General features: G+C 45.4%; 1 protein-coding gene across 1 annotated transcript in view; it reads right to left on the reverse strand.

Annotated features, from left to right (window-relative positions):
- MAN2A1 (mannosidase alpha class 2A member 1) overlaps positions 1-26,331 on the reverse strand; it is a 161,144-nt gene that overhangs the window by 133,900 nt on the left and 913 nt on the right. The window contains exon 2 of the mRNA XM_041752130.1: positions 2,245-2,502. Coding sequence (XP_041608064.1) covers positions 2,245-2,502 — 258 coding nt within the window. The remainder of the gene's footprint in view (positions 1-2,244; positions 2,503-26,331) is intronic.

The raw sequence follows: 26,331 nt of genomic DNA on the forward strand, positions 1-26,331 counted from the left end.
AACCGTGTTATTACCATTTTTAATTTGAGCTTAAAGCTGGGCAATACTTGCTCAAAGCTACTCATTCTCGTACTGTGTATGTATCTTAATAGATAAAATTATTTCTGTAGACATTAATTGAATAGTTTAAGGCAGAAAACATTTAATTACCGTTCAAATTCTTAAAATGCTACTGCGTTACTTAACCGTCGTGACCAATAATCCCCTCCCCCATCTGCTTCTAATGAAAAATAATTTCATTCAATTCTTTCTTGCCTTGCTTTACACTTCTGATATAACCTAGTGGAAATTGGTAGGACCGAAATGACGAAAATTTTTTGATGAAATGTGATTATGACCAAGTATTTTTTCATACAACAGTGATAATTTTTTTTTAACATCAGTAGTCTTTATTTTACAATTAATCGCATGTATTTTAAAAACTGTAGCTGAAGGGAAATGCATCTACAGCTATTCCTTCCTTTAGCATATATGTTATGTTTACCTTTTTTCATTCTAAAAATAAAACTACAACAGAGTCAATGAGGCATACTCACATAAAATGGAAATTTTTAAATGTTCACATGTTGTCTAAATTTCCAGTATGACTATACTGGAATAGTGTAATAGGTAATAATCTATTTGGACGCAAAGGAAAAAATATTGCCAAAAACAACAACGACAAAAAAGAAAACACCAAACCTAAAAACTTGTAGTTTTCATATTCTGTGATACTGAATGTGACAAAGAACATTGGGTAAAATTTAAATTACATAAAAATTATATCCTAATATATAAGCAGGTTACAAAAAAATTTAAAGATATGGAGCAAATTATGTAAAAAGTGAATACAAAGTCTTTTAAGGCAACAACATTATCTCTCACTTCGAATTTATGACTTTAATAAATAAAACGAAATGCTCCCTAGGACGAGTCAATAAATTTTTGGGAGGCAGCCAAAAGGGAGGATGTGTCAGCAGTCTGTTGCTCCTTCTGGATCCTTCTCCGGCCCGGTAGCTCTCCTGTACTCCCTGCCTCGCTCCGCCTGCCTCCCGTGGTTGTTCAGCAACACGGTTGCTTCTCTGCAGCCCAGAGAACACCCTCCTCCAAAAACGTTTTCCCGTCCTCCTTTAAAAGGTACTTATTTAAAACCTACACAGAGCCAAGACTCAGAAACGGATGCGTGTTCAGAGCACGGAAGCCTGAGCGCATGAGCCGGGCCGGGCCGCACACTGGGGGCCGCGCTCACAGCGGGGCCCGGCCTCTAAGGTCTCCAGCTGCGCAGGCCTGCGAGCCTCGGCCTGGAGCGTCGCCGTGTCCACAAGTTAGCAGAAACGTCTACGCTGAAGCAAGGCCAGAGCCAACTCGGTTTGGCCCAAGGGTGAAGCATTTGCCCTTTACGTTCGTGTCACCATGTTGTAGCCTCGGGTCTAAGGAGCCCTTTGCTACTCTGCACAACACAGCAAATCTGACACACCCTAAATTTAGGAAAAGCAGGAGCCCTTTCTTCCCCTAGCTTACAATCCACTAAAAAAGCGCTATCCAAGGAAAGGAGACTGTAAGCCAAATCTGTCATTTTAAATTTTCTAGGAAAATGAAATAAGTGAAATTAAGTTTAATGACATCTTTTATTTAACCCTGCATATTCCTAATATTATTATCTCCACATATATAAATATACACAGTATACATACATATACACATATATATACTTCAATACAGAAACAAAGTATTCACATTTGTTTTCAAAGCAAGCCTTTAACACTTAGAGCACATCTCAGTTCAAACTAGCCACCTTTCAGTGCTCAGTAGCCACATGTGGACAGTGACTTTCATGCTGAACAGCACAATTCTAGAATATTTTCCTTCCCTTTCAGCAAAAGGAATCTAGCCCTACACTGTGTGAAACCTAAAGTGTCTAAAGAGACAGAGTAAGAACAGGTCTTTTCTTATACTCTTCAGAAGATAGCCAAATTTAAACCTCTAAAGGTCTTCACCAACCAGACAAAATAAGACCTAAAAAGCATACAAAAAGGCCACAGTCACAAAGCATAAAATAATTTTAAAAAGGGGGGAGGTGAGGAACAGAGAATTACAGAATTTTATCACTACACGACAAAGAACTTTAATGATCACGTGACTCATCAAGTCACTTTACAAAGACAGAATCTGGAATCCGGAGAGTTGAAGCAACTAAAGTTAAAACGGGTAACAGATCAAAACAGAAAGAAAGGCCCAACGATCACGAACGAATGCATACGTTACCTGCACATCTGAATTTCTACTTCCACTTTGTAAAGCGAACGAACAGTCTTCAGGGTCCACTGCAAGGGACAATTGTTTTGATGGCAGAAGAGGTGAGCCAGCACCTTGGCTGAAATTGCCTTGTGAACTCTTTGGACCATCCTCCACAGACTCACTCAAATTGATGACCGAGTCTCTAATATTTGAGATGATCTCATTATTCTCAGCTAGCAAACGCTCCAAATGGTCTATTTTTTCTTGCAACATGGAGAGCTGGCCCTACAATAAAAAAGAAAAAGGCAGCTATATGAAACTCTAATATAGCTCTGCTGAGGCACACACATTTTTTTTTTTTAATTATGTGCCTGCCCAAGAGGGCAGCCACTCACCCTTCACTTTCCACTTTTCTAAGTGGGATCACAAAAAGCACAAACAGCTGGCAGTGTTGAAATATCAATTTACAGCAGAAAATCTCCATGCAATCTTTGTTTAATCATATTTTAAAATGTGCAACGGACAGACCCAAAATATTTGGGAATATATTTCCTGGTGCCCCAAACCCCGTCCTACAAGATCTTTGAGCTCTCTATGATAAGTAAGTAGATGTTTCAGGTATGAAATTTTAAATTTAAGTATAACTGATTCTAGTTACTCGAAAGAGTCAAAAAAGCATGAACCTGAAAATATATATCATTCCATCATAATTAGTGACCCTAGTGGGCAATCCTAATCAGAAACACCATTTACAGGAAAATTATTAGTCAACTATCAATTAGCCATGTGTATGGACTGCTCCTACTGTGCTGTGCCTTTATGGTTTTTTAAACTGATCCTTACATTAAGAGCTTGTTGGCTTTATAACATAAACCTTGCTGTAGAGAAGGATATTTTAGCTATGAGAGTGAGGACAACCTTTGTCCTGCTCACTCTTACATCCAGGGCCTCAAGTATGTAAGTACACAGTAGATACTTAAACATTTGTGATGCCCTTATGTTTCTGGAACTCAGTAATAATTCTTTAGTGAACACCCACCGTACCAGGCATAACGGATGACATGCTGGGAAGATACATACGCCCAAAATATGGATCCGTGGTGCGGAACACAGAAAGTGACGCTGGAACTTGCAACCGTCCACCCAGAGCATCCACACCAGGGTTTACTACAGCAACTAGCCACACCAGTGTTTACTACAGCAACTAGATGCATAGGACCCAGAACAAGAGTCCTAACACCAGCAAACAACAGGAAAGGAGGAGGGACAAGGAAGACTGTGAACAAAGAGAAAGGGAAAGGAGAAAACACCTGAATGTCCAAAAGTAAAGAACTGGTCAAACAGTACATCTAGATCATGGAAATGTTTTCAGTCGCTGGAAATTGAGAAATACGAATTCTTTAAAAATCAAAATAGATGGGAAGGTACTTTCAGGAGACACAGTGGAAAAAAAGAGTTTAAAAAGCATGCATAGGGCGGCCCCGGTGGCTCAGCGGTTTGGCACCACCTTCAGCCCAGGATGTGATCCTGGAGACCCGGGATCGAGTCTCACATCGGGCTCCCTGCATGGAGTCTGCTTCTCCCTCTGCCTGTGTCTCTGCCTCTCTCTCTCTCTCATGAGTAAATAAATTAAATCTTAAAAAAAAAAAAAAAGCATGCATAAAAAAAACAGTAATTTGATACCATCCTTTTCGACAAAACAAACGTATGGAGGACCATAATCAAGATGCTAAAACTGGCCATGGGTATGTATGTTCCTCTTTAATCTGTCAAGGACAGCTGTTGACTTTATAACGGGGAAGCCAGGAGGAAAAAGGATTCCACTTTCAGGTTAGGAGGCGGAGCAACAGAGGACAGTGAGTCGGAGGCTGGTAGGAGGCTGGTGTCTACCGAGGGGGCCACTGTGGCAAACCGTGTGAAAATGACCAAAGTCTGAAGGGACCGGAGAAGATATTTTGGAATGAGAAAAGAAATATCCAAAATTGGAAGCAAGCCAGCCGCACATTATCTTTGTGGGGAGGAGGGGGCTGGAAGCACAGAGGACACCGGGTACGGATAACCAGAGACAAGGACACGAGGAAGGCCTCCACGGACCAAAAGACGTGGTCCCGGGCCTCCCGAGAGGCATGCGGGTCAGAAAGAAGAGCCCCTGCCTGGCAAAACCCTAGTCCTTTAAGCCAACTGTCACCTCTGGGTCGAACTCTGAACCCGTTTATCAGCATGTTATAACACAGGAGCAGCAAGTGCAAGTTTCGATTTTTTTTTTATGATTGTACTTATTCATCAGAGACACAGGCAGAGGGAGAAGCAGGCTCTCTGTGGGGAGCCCGACGTGGGACTCGATCCCGGGACCTGGGGTGACAACCTGGGCCCAAGGCCAATGCTCAACCGCTGAGCCCCCGGGGTGCCCCGGGGAAGTGCAAGGTTTTGGCACAGAGCCCAGGCTGTAGGACAAGCCCCGGGGCCCCTGGCGAGAAGCAAGCTCAGGACAGGGAGGGCAAAGGCAAGGCAGGCCGCCCCCGATGGCGCCACGGTGGGGTACTGGGCCCAGGCTCAAAGGGAGCTGCTTGAGCCGGAACAACTCAGGCGCGCAGCAATGCTCCTCGAGTGGTTCTCAGTGGAGGCCAGGCCAGGCCAGTCCTGGGGTAACCCACAGCTCACCCAAGCAGCGCGGACTAGGGCACCGGGGATGCCGCTCTCTGACTGATGTAGGGGTACTTTCCTGAGCAGTTAGGCGCCCAAGGGCTGTCTGGAATAAGGGAGAAACTTTTCTTATCACAGCCCCGAGACCACAGCTCTCTGCAATCACTTGTGATGAGCTCGGCTGAGTATCTCCCATACGAAGGGTACAAGACGACGTCAGTGATGCTTGCAATCCCTCCCGCAGCAGGTGACAGACAGCAGCAGATCAGGTTCCTCTGATTCCAAGCAGAACTGGAACATGCGGCCTTGTCCGCCTCAGGGAAAGCTACCCGCTCCCTAAAATAAGACTCCGTCTAAACACCACCCCCCTCCCCCCCAGAGCTGCTCCAGAGGCTGCAGGTTTCATCCGAGGCTCACAGCGCATGAACAGATACGCGGCTGCCTGCATTCCCCAACCCTCCTGTACCTTCAGGAACAGGTGATTTCAGAGCCCGGAGTCATGCAGACAGCAAAGCTGCCGACAGCTCAACAAGCACGAGCGGGGAGGGGGGGGGCATCTGGGAATGTTCTTATGGAGGCTCTAGTCCCATAACCCATGGATGGGAGTTATTATTCAAAACAAACAGCCCAGGAGATAGAGGTTTCATGAAAAATAACCCTGCGGGCACTAAAGACGACTTTCAATCTCACCGTGGCTTTACAGATACAATTAATGACCAGTACCCGGAATTCTGTACGGAATTAATCAGTCCATGGAGAAACCTGCGGCCTGGGGATATGTCAGCAGAACGGGCTAATGAAAATCACGTTTTCAAGTTATATTATGTAGTGGAATAAAATCTCCCCCCAAACAGCTGAAATTCCTGAAATACGCACACCCCACAAGCAAACTGCACACGGGCCTGCATTGCAAGACCTTCTGAGGATGCGTTTGTAGGCTGCCCTGAAGTGACAGAAATCCCAGATAGTGTCTCAATTACACCAACCAAAGAACACTCAGGGTAATACAGAGAAAGACAATCTTCTGGAGGGAAAGATGATCACTTGGGAGAAAGCCATTACTATCCTTTGATTTGCTAAACAGCTCGAAGGGGAGGCCCCCAATGGCCCAGTCAGGACTGGAGAAGGAGACCTGCAATCCGATTTATGATTTACGTTGCTTTTGATGAAGGAAAAAAGCTGAGAAGACATCACTGACCCATATGACTTTTGAGAGAAAAGATGTGGAGCCTAGCACGAGGCAAAACCAGGACGGGCACCCACGCAGTCCTGTGAACGGAATCCATCCACGCACACCCGCCGCTGACTCCGAAAGCTCCTTGCTGAGGCCACTCAGCTCACTGATCTGCACAGTGGCCCCTTCCTTCCTGCTACGGGAAGGGAGGGGGGGGTCCTCCCTCCCTTAACAGCCACACTTGCCGGGTGAACTCCAAGCCCAAGGCTCTCAACATCGCTCAAAGGCCTCAAAGGCCTCAAAGGCCATTGGTTAGGCCTCTCAACAGGCCTTCACCAAACTCCCTCTAAAACTAACTCATTCTCAACTGGGTAACACCCAGCATTAGGGCCAACTACACGAAATGTGTCATTCCCATAAATCAAAAATGGTAAAATTCACCGGTTTCCCACGGTTTAACTCACCACTATATCCTCCCCAAAACACCCGATCCCTTGGCCCCCGCAATCCCCCTGCGATCCCTCTCTGGGCCGAGGCCTCCAGAGACAGGCAGAGATTAGGAACAGTGTGCTCTCATCGCTCCCCTTTCTCGGGAACCCCCACTGCCCCATCAGCCCTTCTGATCAGCATCTGCCCACCACTGCACCGTAACTGCTCCTGCTAAGTCCCCAAAGGCTTCCTTCCGCGTGGTCCAGTGCGATAGAGCAAAGGCTGTCCTTGCCTTGCTCAGCACCTTAAGGAGAAGCACACGAGAGCACTTGCTCCTCCAGGTGATGTTTTCTCACCCGCCCCAGCCAGCATGCTCCTGGTTTTCAGCCTCCTCTCCCCGGGACCTGAAGGATGGAGGGCCTCGAGGTTAACTCCAGAGCCCCTCTGTCTTCCCTACACTATCTCATATTATCTCCTCCTCCCCGTGGCTTAAACCCCATTTTTCTGTACTGATGTCTCATCCACATTTCCATCTCCAGCCAAGGCCTCTTCACAAACCCATATAATCCCAATGACCATGCCACTCGACGTGGGTTTCGCACTTAGGTCCAAAAGCCCCCTTGCTCCCAAAAAGCCCTCTATGATCCTCACATCTTACACAGCTTTAATCTCCACCTGGTTGGACACCCCTGAACTGATGGCCTGATTCTTCCTCCTTCCTCACCCTGCTCGCTCACACAGCCACATATCCACAAGCTCTTTCCTTAACTACCCTTAAAACACGTGCTGAGTCATTCTGCACCTGTCCGTCTGGACTGCAACCACGCCGCCCGGGCCTCCAGCAGCTGCCCAGCCTCCTCCGCAGCAGCTGGCATCCGTCACCTGTGGCCTGTGGCCGCACAGCTGCCTCGCTGCACTTAGCCAAAGATCCGTGAAGACCTGCATCTACCTATCCCTCCCCCAACAGACCTTCACCCCGTCTCATCCCAGGGGGTGGCCAGATCCTCCTCAACCCATCTCAAGACCTTTGCACACACTCTCCCTTTACACAGTGCCCCAAATCTCACCTGGAATGTCCCCTCCACAAGCCTTCCCCAGCCATTCTACTGAAAATAGGCCTTCTCATGTTATTCTCTATGTCCACTTATTTTTTTTGCCCTTATTACATTTTTCACCTCTTTTAAGTATGGTTTCCCCATCTTCATCACTAAATGAATCTCGGTCTTGACAACCAGCAGCACAACTGCGTGATTCATCATTGTACCCCTCTGACGCCCAGCACAATGCCTGGTGCACAGAAGAACTGCAAATATTTACTGGGTGCCGGGGAAGGGGAGGGATCACATGTAATTTTTTTTTCTAAGACAAGGAAGTATAAAATGCCATCTTTTGGCACACAGCCTACACCAAAAATAATATGAATTAAAATAAAACACTCTAACAATTTTTTAAGAAAGAAAATTCAAAAAATCTTCACTGTGACCCAGAAAGTTGGTAAGAATGAGAAGGAAAGACATAAATAATAGGGTGATCTTCACTGACTGAGAGGGAAAGAATATGGAAATTGAGCTGTGTTTGACCACCGAGGGACAAAATCGTGAGCCTGGGAGTAGGGTAAGATGTGGCTCCTCTTCCAGGGCAGGCAAAGATTATGGACTCTGTACAGTCCAACCCAAAGCTTCAACATGCACTACGACGATCAGTAATCATGGGTCGCTAGGCTCTAACTTCAACTGATGTGGGGGATGGAGAGAGTCTGGTAAGAGAACCCAAGGTTGATGCTGAAATTCTTCCCCCCATAGTAGTATAAAAGATCTTCAGTCAGGGACCCCTGGGTGGCTCAGCGATTTGGCGCCTGCCTTTGGCCCAGGGCATGATCCTGGAGTCCCGGGATCGAGTCCTACATCAGGCTCCCTGCATGGAGTCTGTTTCTCCCTCCTCCTGTGTCTCTCTCTGCCTCTATCATAAATAAATAAATAAATAAAAATCTTTAAAAAAAAAAAATCTTCAACCCAATCAGGTTTTTAGTAAAGAGAACTAAAGAGGAAATATTATTACATATTTATAATACAACCACCAGTGGCAGCATTTGAAAAGAAACAAGATTTCACTGCACTAGGTATGTGTACGTACGTCTAAAACTCTAGCTCCACACCACCTGTCACTCATGCTTTCTCCTCCTCCTTCTTGTCAGATTTTGTTAGACTCAGAACATCACTCTATCATGTCAAGAGCTTTCTGGACCTAGATTCAGTCATAAAATGTGCCCACCATGTAATTAATGTGATTGAGTAAAAGGCTCTAATAATAAGCATCAGAAGCATCTGAAAGGCTGCTCAAAATCACAAATCCCAGGGGTGCCCGGGTGGCTCAGTAGGTCCCATGTCAGAGTCTTGGTTTCGGCTCCAGTCACAACCTCATGGGTCCTAAGATCAACCTCCCAGAGAGCTCTTCGCTCAGCGGGGAGTCGGCTGGAAGATTCTCTCCCTTTGGGGTGCCTGGGGGGCTCAGCAGTGAAACGGCTGCCTGCAGCCCAGGGCACGACCCCAGGGTCCTGAGATTGAGTCCTGCATCGGGATCCCCTTGGGGAGCCTGCTTCTCCCTCTGCCTGTGTCTCTGCCTCTCTGTGTCTCTCATGAATAAAATAAATAAAATCTTAAACAAAAAAAAAAAAAAGACTCTCTCCCTCTGCCCTTTCCCCACACACACTCACCTGTGCTCTCTCAAAAAAATAAATCTTAAAAAAATTACAAATCTTGGGAAGGGCCCAAGAAAGTACAATGTTTATGCTCCACAAGTGAGTCTGGTGATGAGCCAGGTTTGGGACCTACATCTCCAACTTCGTGCACGTCAGGGAATTATCTAAGATACATAGCCAATAAGCCACTTGGCAAATCACCCCGAAACCACCCTAGAGGGCGGCATAAATCACAAACCTGTGCTCTTTGATAATCTGTTTCCCTGGATATGAAGTCTCCTAATGACCTTGTACCAGATTCCTCCATTTCATGCTCTAGGATACGATACTTCACCTCACTTTTATTTTCAATGACTGCAAAAACGATTACCTTTATTTCTAACGACTCCTTTTACCAGATAAGATAAAGACAGGATAGTTGAAGGGTTAAGCACAAGACCTCCGGGTCAGACTAGGTGGGTGGTTCTAATCCTTGCTTTGCCCGTTTACCAGCACTGTGACCTTCAGGAAGTAAGTCTTCTGGACTCCAGTTTGCTCTCCGGGCCAAAGGCAGCGCTCACACCTATGCCGGGAGCGGTTGTAAAAGAACTTAGCACTGGGCCTGCCGTGAGCAGGCACTGAAGACGTTACTTCTGCTGCAGCTGCACACAATAAAAGTAGGGCTCTCTAAAATCACTTTGAATGGTACAACTTTCCAGGGCACAGCAACTGCGAGTGAGAACAGCCTCAAAAGCCAAACCAAGGGGAATGTCATCAAAATGGCAGCACAGGAGACCCCAGCCTCCAGCCTCCCACAAAGATCAACAATGAAACAGCTATCCATGAACACAAACAGCTGTGGGATAGCTCTGCAATCTACTTTAGAAACACAGTGGAATAAATAAATAAATGCATAAATAAATAAATAAATAATAACCACACAGAAAAAAAAAAAAGAAATAACAAAACAAAACAAAAAAAACTGCTTCATTTTGCTTTCATCCTCTCATCCCCCGGGGCAAGCACTGCTGGATGCCAGGAGGGAATGCCCCAGCTAGAAAGAGTTCCCCTTGCTAGGAAAGAACAGGGCAAACCAGGTTCCCCAGCTGTCGGGAAACCTGCATGAAGAGACACACGGAGGGGCGCCTGGGCAGCTCAGCCAGTTAAGCATCTGCCTTTGGCTCGGGTCATCACATCCCAGGGTCATGGGATCGAGCCCCACATTAGGGTCCCTGCTCCACAGGGAGCTGCTTCTCCCTCTGCCTCGGCCTGCTGCTCCCCCTGCTTGTGCGCTTGCGCTCTTGCACTCACGCACACACTCTCTCTGTGTCAAATAAATAAATAAATAAAACCTTAAAAAAAGAGGGGGGGGGGGAGACAGACCCATAGAGACATCTAGGAACAAGGAAGAAAAGCAGGGGCCACCAATAGTAGCCACAGAGCATGAACAAGAATGGTTCAATGACCTGCAGCTTCCACCACCCCAGCAGCACAGCTGCCATGCAAACCCTGCAGATTTCACCAGTTTTCACCCTCCCATGTATTGGCATTTGCTGATGCCCCCCACCTGTGCCCCTCCTACTCTCTGCTCACAAAACCCCTCTGGGACCTAGGAACCATGCCAGCTGCCAGCCCAGGCCTCTGTGGCTGCACAACTGTAAGACTCCAGCCCAGCTGCCATGGAGCTAGCCCTCCACCGAGGCACCCACATGCTGCCAACCTGACACTTGTCACTAGCCTCTACTGTCTGTACACATTCAGGAAGAGTCTCTGCTACAATGAGAGAACAAGCCTATGGCCAGGGCCTCCACAGTTGCCTGTAAATATGGATGAAGCCTGTCTTTGGTCACTAGAAATGTGCACCATCACGCTCACCTGGCATCAGATACTCCAGCTGTGCACCTACATACCCCAAGCCTGACTTCCATCACCAGCCTCCAGTGCTATGGGCCCACGTGAGACAAGCAGTCATGGTAGTTCACATTAACAACCAGGGCCCAGCAACTGCCAGCGCCCTTGCTGCCTGCCTTGGGTCCCGTGACTACACGCAGGTGTGCAAATAGCCCCTGCCACTCCACAGGCTCAACAGCCAAAGTATGTGCACACAACTAGCTTTGGCCACCTGTTGCCTGCCCCAGCCCCTGGGCCTGGAGGTGCCAATGAGAACTCCAAACAGCTCTTGCAGGGCTTCCTGACACCCTGGAGCATTTGCCAGAGACTACACAGTTGTCAATGCTGTGGACCCCAGCAACCTGGGCCAAAGAGACATTATGTGGCTCTCAAAAGGGACGCTGCCACATGCTCCTGCACTGGGGTCACAGGCGCCAGACCTGGAAACATGCTGGGATCACCACCATGCTCCAACTCTGCTTCTCCCACACAGGTGAAAGGCTTCCCTTAACAAAGTTGGTCCCTAAAGTCTGGAAGAGGTGACTACTTCTTCAAAAGCATAAGTTACAGGGATCACAGAGAATCAGGAAAACATGACTCTACCAAAAGAATATAGTAAACCCCCAGTGACTAGCCCCCCTACAATGGAAACCTAGCTATTGCCCAACAAATAATTCAAAATAACGTTCTAAAGATGTTTGGCGTTAAAAGAGAATACAGATAAACAATTTAATGAAAACAATATAAGAATAAAATGAGAAGCTTGACAGAGATGGAAAACATAAATAAGAACCAAACACATTTTGGAGTTGAAGAAAACAATGACTTAAGTCAACACAGAGTTTTAACATAAGACTTAACCAGGCAGAAAAAAGAATAAGTGAGTTCCAAGATAGAGCAACTGAAATTATCCAATCAGAGGAGGGAAAAAAAATTAAAAAGAGTGAAGAAAGCATACATCATCTGTGAGATACCAACAAAAGGTCCAATCTGCAAATTATTAAAATTCAAGGAAAAAAAAAAGAATAAAAAAAATTTCAAGGAGAAAAGGAGGCAGAAAGCTCATTTTAAAAAAATAATGGCTGAGAACTTAGCCAATCTGAAGAGATATGGACATTCAAGTTCATGGAGCTAAGAGGTCACCACACCAAACCAACTTAAAGAGATCCCCTCCCAGACACATTATAGTGAAAGTGTCAGAAGTCAAAGAGAATCTTAAAATTATAAGAGGGATAAAAGCCTGTTATGTACAAGGGAACCCCCGCTAGACTATCTGCAGATTTCTCAACAGAAACCTGAGAGGGCAGGAGTGGGTGGGATAATGTATTCAAAGTGCTGAGAGAAGAGAAATGTCCATCAAAAATATACCTGACAAAGCTGTCCTTTAAAAAATGAAGAGATACAGATTTCCTCAAACAAAAGCTAAGGGAATTCATCACCACAGCACTTCCCTCACTAGGAATGCAGAAAATGGTTCTTCAAGCTAAAATAAAACACACTAGGAATGCCCGGGTGGCTCAGCGGTTGAGCGGCTGCCTTTGGCTCAGGGCGTGATCCCAGGATCCGGGATGGAGTCCCACACTGGGCTCCTTGCACAGAGCCTGCTTCTCCTTCTGCCCTAGGTCTCTGTGTCTCTCTCTCTGTCTCTCATGAATAAATAAAATATTTTTTAAATTTTTTTTATTTTTTAAAATTTTTAAAAATAAAACACACTAGTAACATGATGGCAGTGTTAGTGAACACTATGGTAGTAACCATTCTGTAATATGTAACTGTATCGAATCAATACAAGTACACTTTAAACTTAATATCATGTTCTGTGTCAATTATATCTCAATAAAGCTGGAAAATGAGAAAAAAAAAAAATGAAGCCGAGCCAAATACGAATTATGGCTCCACTACCCCAATGAAACCTTGAGCAAGTTACATAACTTTCTTGTGCCTCAGTTTCCTCCTCTATAAAATGGGGATAATGAATAATACCTCACCCACATAGACACATAGGGTGGCTATGAATGTTATACATTAGCTAGCACATCCAAATCAGTTTAAATAGTGCCTGGTAGAGTCGGTAGAATTACGGCCACCCCAACGATATCCAGGATCTAATCCCTAAAACCTATGACTCTAGTTACTTATGTGGTCATCGCTGATGTGATTAACTTAAGGATTCTGATATGGGGAGACTGCCCTAGAATATTCGGACAGGCCCAATGTAATCACATGGGTCCTTATAAGGGAAAAAAGGGAGATGGGAGTCAGACGAGATACAAAGAAGAGGAGGTCAGAGGGAGGCCATGCTAGAGGCAGCCTTGAACCAAGGGATGCAGGCAGCCTCTAGAAGCTGGAAAAGAGATAACGGATTCTCCCCCAAAAGCCCCCAGAAGAGAGGCCGCCATGCCAACGTCTTGATTTTAGCCCAAGAAGACCCATTTCAAACTCTTGTGCCCCAGAACTGGAAGATAGACTTTTTTCTTGTGTTAAGCCATTAGGTTTGTTGTGCTTCATTATAGCAACAACAGGAAACTAACACGCCCAGCAAAGAGCCGACACGCTGTATAAATAAAGCTTACGCTGGCTGTTCCCATCACAGGAAGTGTCCAGATCCCCATCAGAAGAGGTGGCGAGCTGCAAGCCTCCGCAGCTAAGAGCCCCTGCAATGGAGCAATCAAAGGGGAGACCGTGTGACTTTACGACCTGTTTCCCAGCAGCATGTTTTGGTCTCACAAGGCCGTACACTTATCTTTGAACAAAGGAGGGAGGAAAAGACTTTATAGTTAAAAATATTTTTCCGGGAAAAAAAAATCAACATCTTTATCTTGGACAGTTTTAGGATCAATGAATAAAAAGGGTTTCAAGGCTACTCTGGAGCTACGGAGGGGCAATCAGAGTAAATGCTGAGGTGCCTGGACCAAGGCGGTGGGGGTGGAAGAAAGCAAAAGGATGTGACAAGACAGATGAACCGGGAAGGGGAGGCCCAGGCAAAGAAGAAAAATAGCCTTTTGGTTGTGGTTTGCTTTTTTTCTTGAGGCAATTGGGAAGAACAAAGGTGGCATTTTAGGGAAACGGAGTGAGTCCTGGGAAAGGAGCAAGGTGAGGGGCAAAGGTTCTGTTCTGGAACTATCAGCTCAGTGGTGGTGTCGGGTAGACGGTAGACGCGGAGGTCTAAAAGTCAGGAGAATATATGTTTGAGTGGGCAGTGCAAAGATGAGTGCCAAACAGTGACTACGAATGGGGGGATTACCTAGGGAGAACGCATGCATCCGCCTTTAATTGTACAAGGCCCACCAGGCAATCCTCACACCTCCCCGGTTCAGAACTGCTGCATTAAAGCTAAATATAAAAACAGTGATTTGGTGAAAGAGAGCCCGTATTTCCAGCAGGGATGTCACCGTACCCGGGCAGCCAGCCGCTGTCACTCCATGGAAAAACCCCACTATTTATACATAGATCTCAGGCACTTAACAGGAAGGCATTTATTGGTTTTGTAAAATGAGGAGAAACCCCTCAAGTGACCACCTCACCCCTAAGATGTGTAGGTCTGAGGCCTGAGAGAGTGTGAACTGAGGCTGTGGCCATCGTCGTGTATGTAACTCTACCGACTGGTAACAAGCCACAAACCACAGTGACAAATGACCTTTTAATGCTACTTTCCAGACCTGAAGCTTATCATGCCTGAATCTCTTCCAAGGTATTATTGTCTTTGTGCTTCCACTTGTCCATTCAAAGAAATAAATGTACTCACCATATGAGCACAAAAAGCACTTAATTACAAAGCACCTTGCCAAAACACAGGAGCAATGGGCCTTGCCTGGGCCAATCGTTATTCATCAACCTCACGCCCGCTAGCTGGGATTTTAGCAGAGGCCACTCAGCTGCACGTACACAACAAGCAGGCCAAGTGAGCGTGAGGGGCCCAGCTGGGGCTGCGAGCTCACCGTGCCCCGCCCCTGCAGGAGACCCTCAGGCCTGGGCCCCCCACCCCGGGGTAAGCACTCTGCAGCCCCGGGGTAAGCACTCTGCAGCCCCGGGTAAGCACTCTGCTGTGCCTCGACTCCCTGCGCCTCCCGGTCCTGACTCAGAGCAGCAACAGGCTGCACCAGTTTCCCGCATCTTGGTGAAGCCCATCCTCTCACCACCTCCCAAAACGTGGCCAGGACTTGAGTGGCTGTGCTCCGTCCAGGCTCCCGGACGCAGCGCCGCCTCTACCGCCTCTACCTGTGAGGTCCCAGATGTAAGCTGCGGTTGGAACCGCAGGGCCCCCACTCCCAGCCCGATGCAGCCGCAGAGACCACCTCTCGCTGGGGCAGCAGTTGAGGCATCAAGCTACTGTATGAAGGGAGATGCTGCAAAACCCGAATCTTTTTAAAAATGATTGTTGCAACAAGGGCTGTAAGCACAACGTGTTTAAATTACAAAATACTTTCATACAATCCAGCTTTGTAACTTTCAAATACATTTAATAATTGCACTTAAGTGGAGCTAAGCAAATTAGGTGTTGACTAATAAAATTCTTTCATTCAGCACTTCCCGACCTGTTCCGTGGAACGTTCCTTTCTATTATTTTTGCAAATTATTTTTTTGAAAACCACACTACTTCTATGACATATTTTCAACGTACTTCTATTCCTAAACACAGCACTCTGAAATAATGTCAACGGTGTATCCCATCCAAGAACACGCATCAATGTTCATGGGATGGGCTTTCGAAAGGCCACGATTCCCAGGGAACCAGGCTCATGCTGTCACACGTCATCTGGTCAATGACTGCCCGTCTAGGTCACTAACCTGTCTTACCTTTTTTGGAGATAAATAATCAGATAATCAGCCTGCCTCCAATCTTATTTACGCTAATCATTTCCTGAATAAGCCCATTCTCTTACTTACAGACAGGAGAAAGGTAAGTACCTAGGCAAGCTCCATCTGAATTATCATAAATTCTGAATTTCCTAACTTTTTTTTTTCAAGCAGCAAAGATTCTAAAGTTTTTTACAAATCCTTTCCTACAGACATTATGATAAAGTCCATCTGGACTGTTCAATCCGCAAGCGCAAGGAGGGGGCATGGTAAACGTCACAGAAGCAACATTTACACCTAACCGTAAGGCACAATAGGATATGTAAAAATAGAATGAAAAATTTCTAAGCATCATACAACCAGCTATAAAGATGAGTTGAGGATACAAATTTCTCGGGTTCTTAAGTCTTTTTTTTTTTCTTAAGATTTTATTTATTTATTCATGAGAGACACAGAAAGAGAGAGAGAGGCAGAGACCCAGGCAGAGGGAGAAGCAGGCTCCATGCGGGGAGCCCGACGTGGGACTTGATCCTGGGTCTCCAGGATCAGGCCCTGGGCTGAAGGCAGACACCTAACCCGGTGAGCCACCCAGAGGGCCCCTAAAGTGTTTTCTTCTTATTGGTTAGATCTTTTCCCTAAAAGTTATAAGAAATACCCTGCATCTCAAGTGTTGCTGTCATCCGGCCTCACGAACTTTCAAAGAAAGTTGGCCTTGGGCCCTAGACAGTTTGGGAGGAGGGCGTGGTCAGCCACTAATCAAAAAGGAAGGGCTCTTCTTTACTATCAACGAGAGGCAGTTTGGGGGCGCGCAGAAATCCATCTGATCTTCAAAACAACCTTGAGCTAGGAAGACCCTATTTCTGAAGACCCTATTTCAAGTGCTGCCTTTTGATCTTTAATAAATCCATCTCTCTCTCTTATACACACACACACACAGAGTAATCTATTTTCTCTTCTTATAACCTAGAAAAAAAAATCATTTAGCTCCATAATTTGGGCCAAAAATGAGAAGGATCTTTTCTTGGTTCTTGTTGAAATGTTTCTTTGAAACCCTGCCCCGGGAGCCTCCTCCTTTCTTAGGTGTGCTGATCCAGGAGCTGGATTCTGGCCATCTGAACACGAGCTGCCTCATTTCAGGAGCCTCTGCTACACAATAATCCGGCCACGGGCAGCACAGCTTTGGGCTCCCAGAGCGGGCCTCTCCCGACGCACAGCCCTGCGGGGGCTCGTGCCCTCCGACCAGGCTGAGGCCCGCAGGCCGCCCTGTCCCCCCCGCCCGCCCGCCTGGTGCCCGGTGCCCACAGGCCGCTCTAGCAACACCCACCTCCTCACCGCGAACCTGGCGCCGGCTTCCCCAACCAGGCGACCTGCCCAACCATCCCTTTCTGCAGAGTATTAGCTAATCCTCCAAATGCCCCAAAGGTAAAAGGGGGGAAAGACGGTTTCATGTAAGCCACACCCATCATTACCCTTTATAAAAATCTGGGAGAAACCCCTTTTTACAACATGCCTGCGCATGTTCCTCTTCCCCCTGATTCTAGCCATTTCGATGCTAGTACAGGGATTTAGTGCCTTATGTCTGTATTACCTCAAACAGATTCTCAGCTGCCTTCCTGCTTCTGAGTCTTCCTACACACTGCGACCAGAATAATCTAGATTGAATACTCTTAGCTCCCTCCCAGGTCTAAAATTTTCTATGAAATTAGTTCTCCAACACGGCTTTTCTCAGGCAGCTCCCTAACATACTCCCTTTGAACGGTTCCCTAACATACTCCCTTTGAACGGTTCCCTAACATACTCCCTTTGAACGGTTCCCTACCATCTGACTCCCCTAACTCCTGAGCCCGGCTCCCAGGGCGATTCACAATCTGATCCCCAACTACCTACCTACCAGGTCACCCCAACTGCTCTTCACAAGCACCAAAGATCCCAAATCAAACCCATTTCCTCACCTCTTCTCATGGTGCCAGGCTCCTTCCTGACCCAAAGCCTAAGCTCTGTACTCCACACTGAGAATATTCTTTCTCTCTCCAAAGTCCTACCCGGTCAGCAAAGCCGAGCGCCAGTCCCAGGTCCTTTGGTCAACAGGAGCCAGGCTGTTACCAGAACTTAGTGCAGAGCTTCCTGAAAGTCCTCCTCCCTTACACCAAGAGTAAGAATTAAGGTCATGGACTCTTTATTTTATGCTTAGCTCCTATATCCCCAGAACCTACAACACTGCCCGATTCATGATGGCGACTCCATGAATCTGTTCATTGGCAAGAACTAGCACTTTCTGAACACCTACTACATGCCAGGCACTATTCTTTTTAACATTAACTCTTCTAATGAGTAAATAACACTCAGCTGTCTCTAACCGCCTCACAAATGGCAGTTGCATCACATCACCTAAGATGCTCTTGCAAAGCAGGAGACCTCACCTAGTACATGTATTATCATCTCCACAGCACCTAACACAAAGGAATTGTCAAATACAGGCCGAGTTGGGCAGCCCGGGGGGCTCAGTGGTTTAGCGCCACCTTTAGCCCAGGGTGTGATCCTGGAGACCTCGGATGGAGTCCCGTGTCTGGCGCCCTGCATGGAGCCTGCTTCTCCTTCTGCCTGTGTCTCTGCCTCTCTCCCTGTGTCTCTCATGACTAAATAAATAAAATCTTAAAATATCTATATCTATATTTATATCTATATATATATTTATAGGGTCAAGTAGAGTACAGGAGAAAGCACTGGATTACAGGCCAGGATGCACACCCCAAGTGTGCTACGACTGGTTAGGGAAGCCAGGGCTACATGTCTCACTGTCCTCACCTGAAAAGACTACATTACCCGATCTGGGAGGATCCGCCCGACACTAAAATTCTACATCTGACTTTTTCATGTTATGACTTTTCTAGGGGTGCTGGGGACTGTTAAGAGAATGACTACCTCCATAGACTCTCAAAACGCAAATCCAGCACTTTTTCATGGAGAAAATAACTCGGAGAATAATTGCTATCCTCTGGCTTCCATCTTCCAACATTCCACAAGTAAAAACGTTACCCCAAAGGCCAGAACCCACAAATCCCACATTCTCCCACACTGGCGGTATGAAGGCACAGGGGTGAATTACTGCAATCTATCTGCAGCCCCAAAACAGAGCCCCACCCTAAAGGAAGAGGCCTTTCCATCACAAAACCCCATCAGTCCTGGAAGGAAACATGCACTGATAGGAATGTAAACGTCCTGATGGAGGACAAGGAGGTTCACTGGTGCAACTGGGCCATATCCAGGCCCTGCTCCCCTCTTAAAGTATTTCATTCCTCTCGACGCCCACAGGTGACCGACTACTTGCCAAGGAAGCCAGTGAGAAATCCACACACGTGAAAAATGCAAAATGCATGCATTTAAAAGTGGGGAAAAAAATACTTAACAATTGCAACAGCAGTCAGTGAGGCTCATTACACTCCTGTTTGTTCAGATTACGTGTACTGCCACTCGACGATGATCGTAAAATCTCTGAGGACACAAATGGGGTGGTAGCCTGCGCCAAAAGGACTGAAGAAAGCCACATATGATCTTCAAGAAGCATGAAGAAGGATCAGAATTAGCAGGAATTAAGGACTCTCTGAAGAGCAGCAGTCCAGTGCCCCTGCAGATATCCTGGTAGTTCTCTGCCTCCAAGCTGAGTAGACTTCAGGATCCCAGAGAGGACGGCCAAGTTCCATCCCAGATCTACGGTTTATGAAGAAGATGCCTAGGGACGCCCGGGTGGCTCAGCGGTTGAGCACTTGCCCTTGGCCCAGGGAGTGATCCTGCAGTCCCGGAATCGTGTCCCGCATCAGGCTCCCTGCGTGGAGCCTGCTTCTCTCTCTGCTTGTGTCTCTGCCTCTCTCTCTGTCTCTGATGTATAAATAAATTTAAAAAAGAAGAAGATGCCTAGACCCGGGCTCTCCTTCCACAATCTAAGCAACCCAAGCTTCTGATGAGGCTCAGCAGTCAGCCCACTTGTGAATTACAGTCAATCCTAAAGACAATAAAGTCATGGTTCTTGATCTTGAGACTATGGATCGACTTTGCACCGTTCCTGCCCCAGAACCCTCCATCCCAGAGCAAGTCCTGTTGTGAGAAACTTGCAGGTGGTAGAAGGGAAACAAATCAAACATGTCAAGCATGTCCATGCCCCAGCACAGAAGTCCCCCAAGGATACCTGGAAATCTAGGAAACATGTATAGAACACCAGTTTTAAACCACACTCTCAAAACACAAAGTTTCGCTAATGCTTATCTAATAAGCAGGTGACAAGAATTTTGTTTTCAGTACACACCTCTGCTTCAACGGATCTAACCACACGATTTGCCTCTAACGTCAATAATAGAGAAACACAGTTTAAATCTGGGATTGGCAAACTTTTTCAGTAAAGGGCCAAATCGTAAATATTTTAGGTTTTGCGGGCCAGAGAGTTTCTGTGGCAACTACTCTTCCAGTACAGAAGCAGCCAAAGATGATGTGAATTGAAACGAGTGTGGCTACATCATGAAATATTTGACCATTTGCAAACCTCAGAGCCATTCTTAGCTCGTGGCCCTACAGAAACAGGTGGTGGGCCAGATGTACTTAGGCAGAGTTCAAGACTTCGGGACAAAAGGAAAGGAAGGAGACCATTTGCCAAGAACTCCATTCTTGCCCTACCTCACTTCCATTGTCCTTTCTTTAATAAAAGGCTATTTACAACACAATGAATTGAACAAGAGGGAAATCTCTGTCCGCTTTATTTTCCGGTTTCTGTTCCTGCTTTTTCTCAAGAAGGAATGCAAAATGTAGTGACGAGAAATCATCAGAATGAACAGAAATAAAACCTATACGCTGAAGAAAGTAAATACCTTACCTAAGAGCACGTCAGACATTTCAAATTATGTTTGTGTAGGACTTTTCTGCTACCTAATTACTGATCAGCATATCGTTTCTTCCTATGCTAAAAGATCAAGGGAATAAACCTGGACCACTTTCAACCTCTAATTCAACTGGCAAAAAGTAAAAGATGATCTCTTTCCTATCACCTGGCTGTAGTGTTTTTCTCAGAATAAGTATATTCAACTTTTAAAAAGGAAATTTCATTATAATAGTCCACCACTTTTTAACTTGTGCATGAATATAATACTTACCCTTGTATTTTCTGTAACATACTGCAATTCAGAATCCTAAAAATGTAAGTGCATTTTTAGGCATCCAGAGGAAGGATATATTTCAATCATAAAAAAAAAAAAAAAAAAAGCTAGTTACCCTTTTGAATATTAGAACTAAGCCTTCCAATCGGTCCTCCCTAAAATGCAAAATGGGAACAAAAGTGCCAGGGGATATAAAGAATAGGCCTTTGGCTATACTGCAGCCAAGTGATCTTCAACAGGGTTCATTTTCTCCCCCAGAGGAGACTTAACAATGTCTGTAGACATTTGTGGTTGCTACAACCTGGCAGAAGAAGCAAGGTGTTTCTGGTTTACATCGAGCAGACACCAGGATGCTGCTAACCATTCTACAATGCTCGGGACACCCCCCACACCAAAGAATTACCAAACCCCAAATATCACTAGCTATAGGTTGTGAAGCAGCCAAAGGTACAGTATCAAAGTTTTAAGCTCAAGTGCCTCAGAGTTTATCTTTTATTTAGAAAACAGTATGTTAAATTTACAAATTCGACACAAAACATTCCCTAGATGCCAACCATGAGCTTGTCTGCATAAAAGCACAAATAACATCACGTTAAATACACTACCTCACAACAGTAAGTTACAACCTCGAGACTTGGGTCTTTCAAATCAAATGACTTACTGCCTATCAAAAGGCAAATTTAGCAATACTCAAGGGCTAGGTCTGACCTCCCTTCTGTACAATCAACCCTCAAATTTGAACCCGGACATGGTTTTAACCTTAAAATTAGTAGCTTGGCTTGAAATTTACAACTGAAACAGAAACCCATGGTAGTCAAAGCAGTCTCCCTGCTCTCCTCACCAACCTGCTAATCACAGCCACAAAAGAGAAGCAAAATCCACTTTTTGGGACTTCTTCCTCCTATCTTCACTGCCACGTGTACTGTAAAAGCTGACACTCCGGGGAGCTTGGCCACTAAGACACAAGAGGCCAAAAGCTCAGGTAAGGCCTTTACAATCCAACAACCAGAGATCCTATCCCCAAGCTGTTGAATGTTCTCATGTTCCCTAACGTTCTCTCTGGAAGAGACAGAACAACAAGGTCAAACTGAGACCACTGGGTTCAAAGCATGAAAACTCAAGCAGGGGATGAGCAGCTGCTAATGAACTACTACTACTAGGAAAAAATCTCAAAACTTATTCCAGTCTTAAGCATCTGCCTTTGGATCAGGATGTGCTCATGGGGACCTAGGTTGGGGTCAGCTCCCCCGCAGGGAGCCTGCTTCTCCCTCTGCCTGTGTCTCTGCCTCTCTCTCTGGGTCTCTCATGAATAAATAAGTCTAAAACACACACATACACAAATAAATAAATAAAACAAAGAACAAACCTATTCCAGTCTGTCAAAAAAAAAAAAAAAAAAGCCAAAGTTTTAACAGCTATCACAAAAAACAAAAGCTAACTCAAAGTAACAATAAAAAAGTGGTAATTTTAGCCAATTTGCCCACGGCCTAGATATCCCTTAATGCTAATTAATGAGTCAGAGAGAAAAGGCCCTTCAGATAAATAGGACTGCAACATCTCCCAAACGGAAGTATTTGTTTAAGCCCTGAGAGCCATGCTGATCTGGGAACAATAAATTCAATCCAATTTAAAAAATAATAAACTTAAGCCTTCAGACTAGATGCATTCTTGCTGCAGTTGGTGGCTAGGAAGTGAGCTTGGGTCTTAGTAAAATATGCTGGTCAGGGACTCAGGGATAAAGTGGGGGGTAGTGGAAACCAGCCTTTCCAGAAGCTTCCACGGTCCTGCATTCCTCCTCAGTGTCTGCTTGCCACCACTGTGGAAGTTTCATCACTTCCCAAGAGTCACAGATCTCAAACATCATATGGTCCAAAATGAAACAAACTCCCTGATACACACCTACACCAACCCCAGCAACAAGTGCTGTGGTTTAGAGAATGTACTAGAGGATGGAGAAGCGAGAGAGATCATATTTTTCTATGTATCTTAAGATTCTCAGATTGCCGAAAGCAAGAAAAAACAACAGGAAGATTAAAGGCAACTTTTATTAAACATCGACTATGGATTCTTTAAAAAGTAGTAGAAATGGGGGCACCCGGTGACAGCTGCCTTCAGCTCAGGTCATGATCCCAGGGCCCGGCTCCCTACTCAGCGGGGAGTCTGCTTCTCCCTCTTCTTCTGCCCCTCCCCCACCTGTATGTTTTCTCTTTTTCTCTAAAATAAATAAATTAAATCTTTAAAAAAAAAAAAAGTAATAGAAATGTGAAGTATTTAAGAATATTTTTATATGTGTTTATTCACAATAAAAGTTAAAATCCAAAAGGCCTGGGTGGCACAGTGCACTAAGCATCAGTCTCTTGATTTTGACGCAGTGATCTCGGGGTTTTAAGATCAAACCCAGTGTCAGGCTCTGCACCGGATATGGAGCCTGCTTAAGACTCTCTAATTCTCTCTGCCCCTCCCTGCCTCTGAGGAAAAAAAAAAAATCCCAAATGTCTCCACATTCCAAAGTCTTTTAATCAAATATCTTCAAGAGTTCTCACTATCTTGCTTGATAATTGTTATCCGGGCTAAGATGAAGCCTGAACTAGACTTTCACATTTTCTATCAAAGTTCCAATCTCTGAAGCCACTTCCAAGAGTTAATAATAATCCCTATGGTCATAGTCTACGCAAAATATTTACAAATTGATCACTTGTTATATAAAACCCAATATACTGTCATTCTCCAGATCCAATCATAAGACATCAGACATCTATTACAACATACAGAGTAAGCAACTTGTGAAATCTGTTTGTAAGAAGTGATGAATTTCAGGACCTTAATGTCTTTCTTTTCTTTTCATCTACTTGAATTCTTACATCACCTCAAAGCATCTTCAGGGAATGAGGCCCTGGTCAGCCTCTCAACTGCAGTGTAATTTTTATTAATTTTTCTAGCTGAGATTATTAACCCTAAAGTATACACAGAAGCTAATAACAGACAAGCCTACCTGTTGCCTCCAAGCCTCACCGGAATTCCTCCCTGGAACAAAGGGTAAAGCTTTCCAAAGACTATGTCAGAGGTAGGCTGTTCCTCCGGGGTGGGAGAAACCAGAGAACCCAGAGTTGGGCCTACTGCCATCCCAGAGTCTGGCCAAGCGGTGAAAAACAGAGTTGGAGGAGGAAAGGAAAAGAATGAAACCCAGAATAACAGCAAATAGATTGCTCTCAAACTAGGATGGTTTTAAAACATAACTTGCTTTAAAAAAAAAAAAAAAAACATTATCTTGCTTACTAAATAGACCATATACATCACTGAAGGTTCCACATTGACTTAATGAAACTAAAATCCTAAATCCTAAACTGAAATTCTGCAGAAATCAATCCCTTTCTAGATAAATCATTCTACTAGACACCAAAAATAATATATAGTGATGGACTGGCTTGCTTCAAATTCACCAAAGAAATGTAATACATTATTGCAAGCTAGTTTTGTAATGTGTGGTGTTCTCATCAAATTAAGGTTTACACGGGATTTAGAAGTAGTGAGAAAATAAAAATCAACTCAAAAGCCTGGATGCTGTGCTGCATAATGGTTTTCATTACAATGTTTAGCTCTAAAGAGAGCAACAAGACGTTCTGGGAGGGGTATAAATCTCAAATGTTAAACGTTTCAGAAAAAGGAGCACATTTGTTAGAGCTTCATAATTTAACTTCCTTAAAAAAAATTTTTTTTTTTTAAAGTCATATGCTGAGGAACCACAGAGCAACATGCTCTATCTTCTACATCAGATCTTTTCTGCAGGCCAACTGGGACCTAAAAAGTAGGCAAGGAATTATTAGTATAGCATAGTGGCTGAAAGCCTAGACTCCAAAGGCCACCTGTTCAACTCTCAGCTCTTAGTAGTGGGACTTTGGGCAAGTTAAAAAAAAAAATATATATATATATATATATATCTGTGCCTCGGTTTCCCCAACTACCAGATGGTGGGGATAGAGTTTGTCCTGTATGACACATAGGTTGCTGTCCGGCATAGGAGTTAGGCTTACAGAGTGTTTACTCTGTCCCATCTGTTTGGGGATTCAGTGTCTCTCCAAAACTCTATCAGCAAAAAAAGTGCTTTCTTCCTGAACCGAAAATGCAGCCCTGAAAAACCTGACAGTGGCCACCTTAATTAAGCATAAAAAAGCTCCACCTTCCAAATCCTCTCCCCTCGCCCACAAACCAGAATACAGACCAGAGCCTGCTCTTCCAGCAGCCACTGTCACTTTCCATCAACTGCATTCCGCTCTATGCAGAACTTAAGCCCCTCGAGGAGGACCAAGGCTGGATATTAAAATATTGGAATTAACTTTGCCTACGATTTCCCAGTAACTGAATGAGTCACTCACGTCTTTAGTAACAGTAAAATGTCAAGGTTGCCAGAGAACCCCAGCCCCAGATGTTTGCATAAATCATTTCCAAGTGACCATCACACCAGAGCCAAAGGACATTATTTAAAATAAGCTAACGGCTTAAGTAAAATAGATCAGCTTTTTTTTTCTTGTAATGAAGAAAATTCTGAAAATGTGATGGGGTGGGGGTGGGGCAGAGGATCATAGCAAGTTGAGCCACCAAATTATACAACCTATTAATTAGCAGGGCTTAGCATTCCTTTGGGTATGGCTTCCGAGGGCGGTTACCCCATTTTTAACTTGCATTCCCTCTCAGTAACAAGCACTGGGCAAACTCCATAAAGTGAAGCCTTAAAAACATCCCACGGTGCTTACCTCACTGTAGCTTCTGTATCATACTAATAGAGAAGAAAAAGCTTTTAACAATGTTGAGACATGTTTACAACAACATCTGTAATACTTTCCACCTGCGAGGTACTTTGAGGGCTCCGGAGGGACCACGGGCATCCACCATGAGGTCATTTTTCACTTTCAGAGAACTCTGACACAGTTTAGGAGTTTAGTTTGCGTTAAACTGCAGCCTTGTGCCCTCGCACATCACGACAGCAAATGGCAAGGAGGCTCTCTGGTCGCTCACACTGCCACCAAAAAAAAAGAAAGAAAGACCCAGGCAACTTGTGCCGTAAGTCTGGATCAAGTGGTGAGATGGAGCCGGTCTGGAGTCCTGCAGGTCCATTCACCCGGACGGTGATCGCAGGGCACCCAGTTTTACGAGGAGAGCACAGGTCACGATGGGTCAAGGCCCTGACAGCGCATCCTTGCAGACAGAACCGGTGCCTGCCTGCTTATTTTGAGCAACTTCGTGTACAGCAGAGACCTCGGGCGGGGGTTCCGCGAGCAGGGAGCGCGCGCCCCAGGGCGCAGGCCGAGCGCCCCGCAGCTTCGGGCCGGGGTATGGCAGCGCCCCGGCAGCGGGCCCCCGGCGGC

This window comes from Vulpes lagopus, chromosome 4, assembly GCF_018345385.1.
Source record: "Vulpes lagopus strain Blue_001 chromosome 4, ASM1834538v1, whole genome shotgun sequence".
NCBI lineage: Eukaryota > Metazoa > Chordata > Mammalia > Carnivora > Canidae > Vulpes > Vulpes lagopus.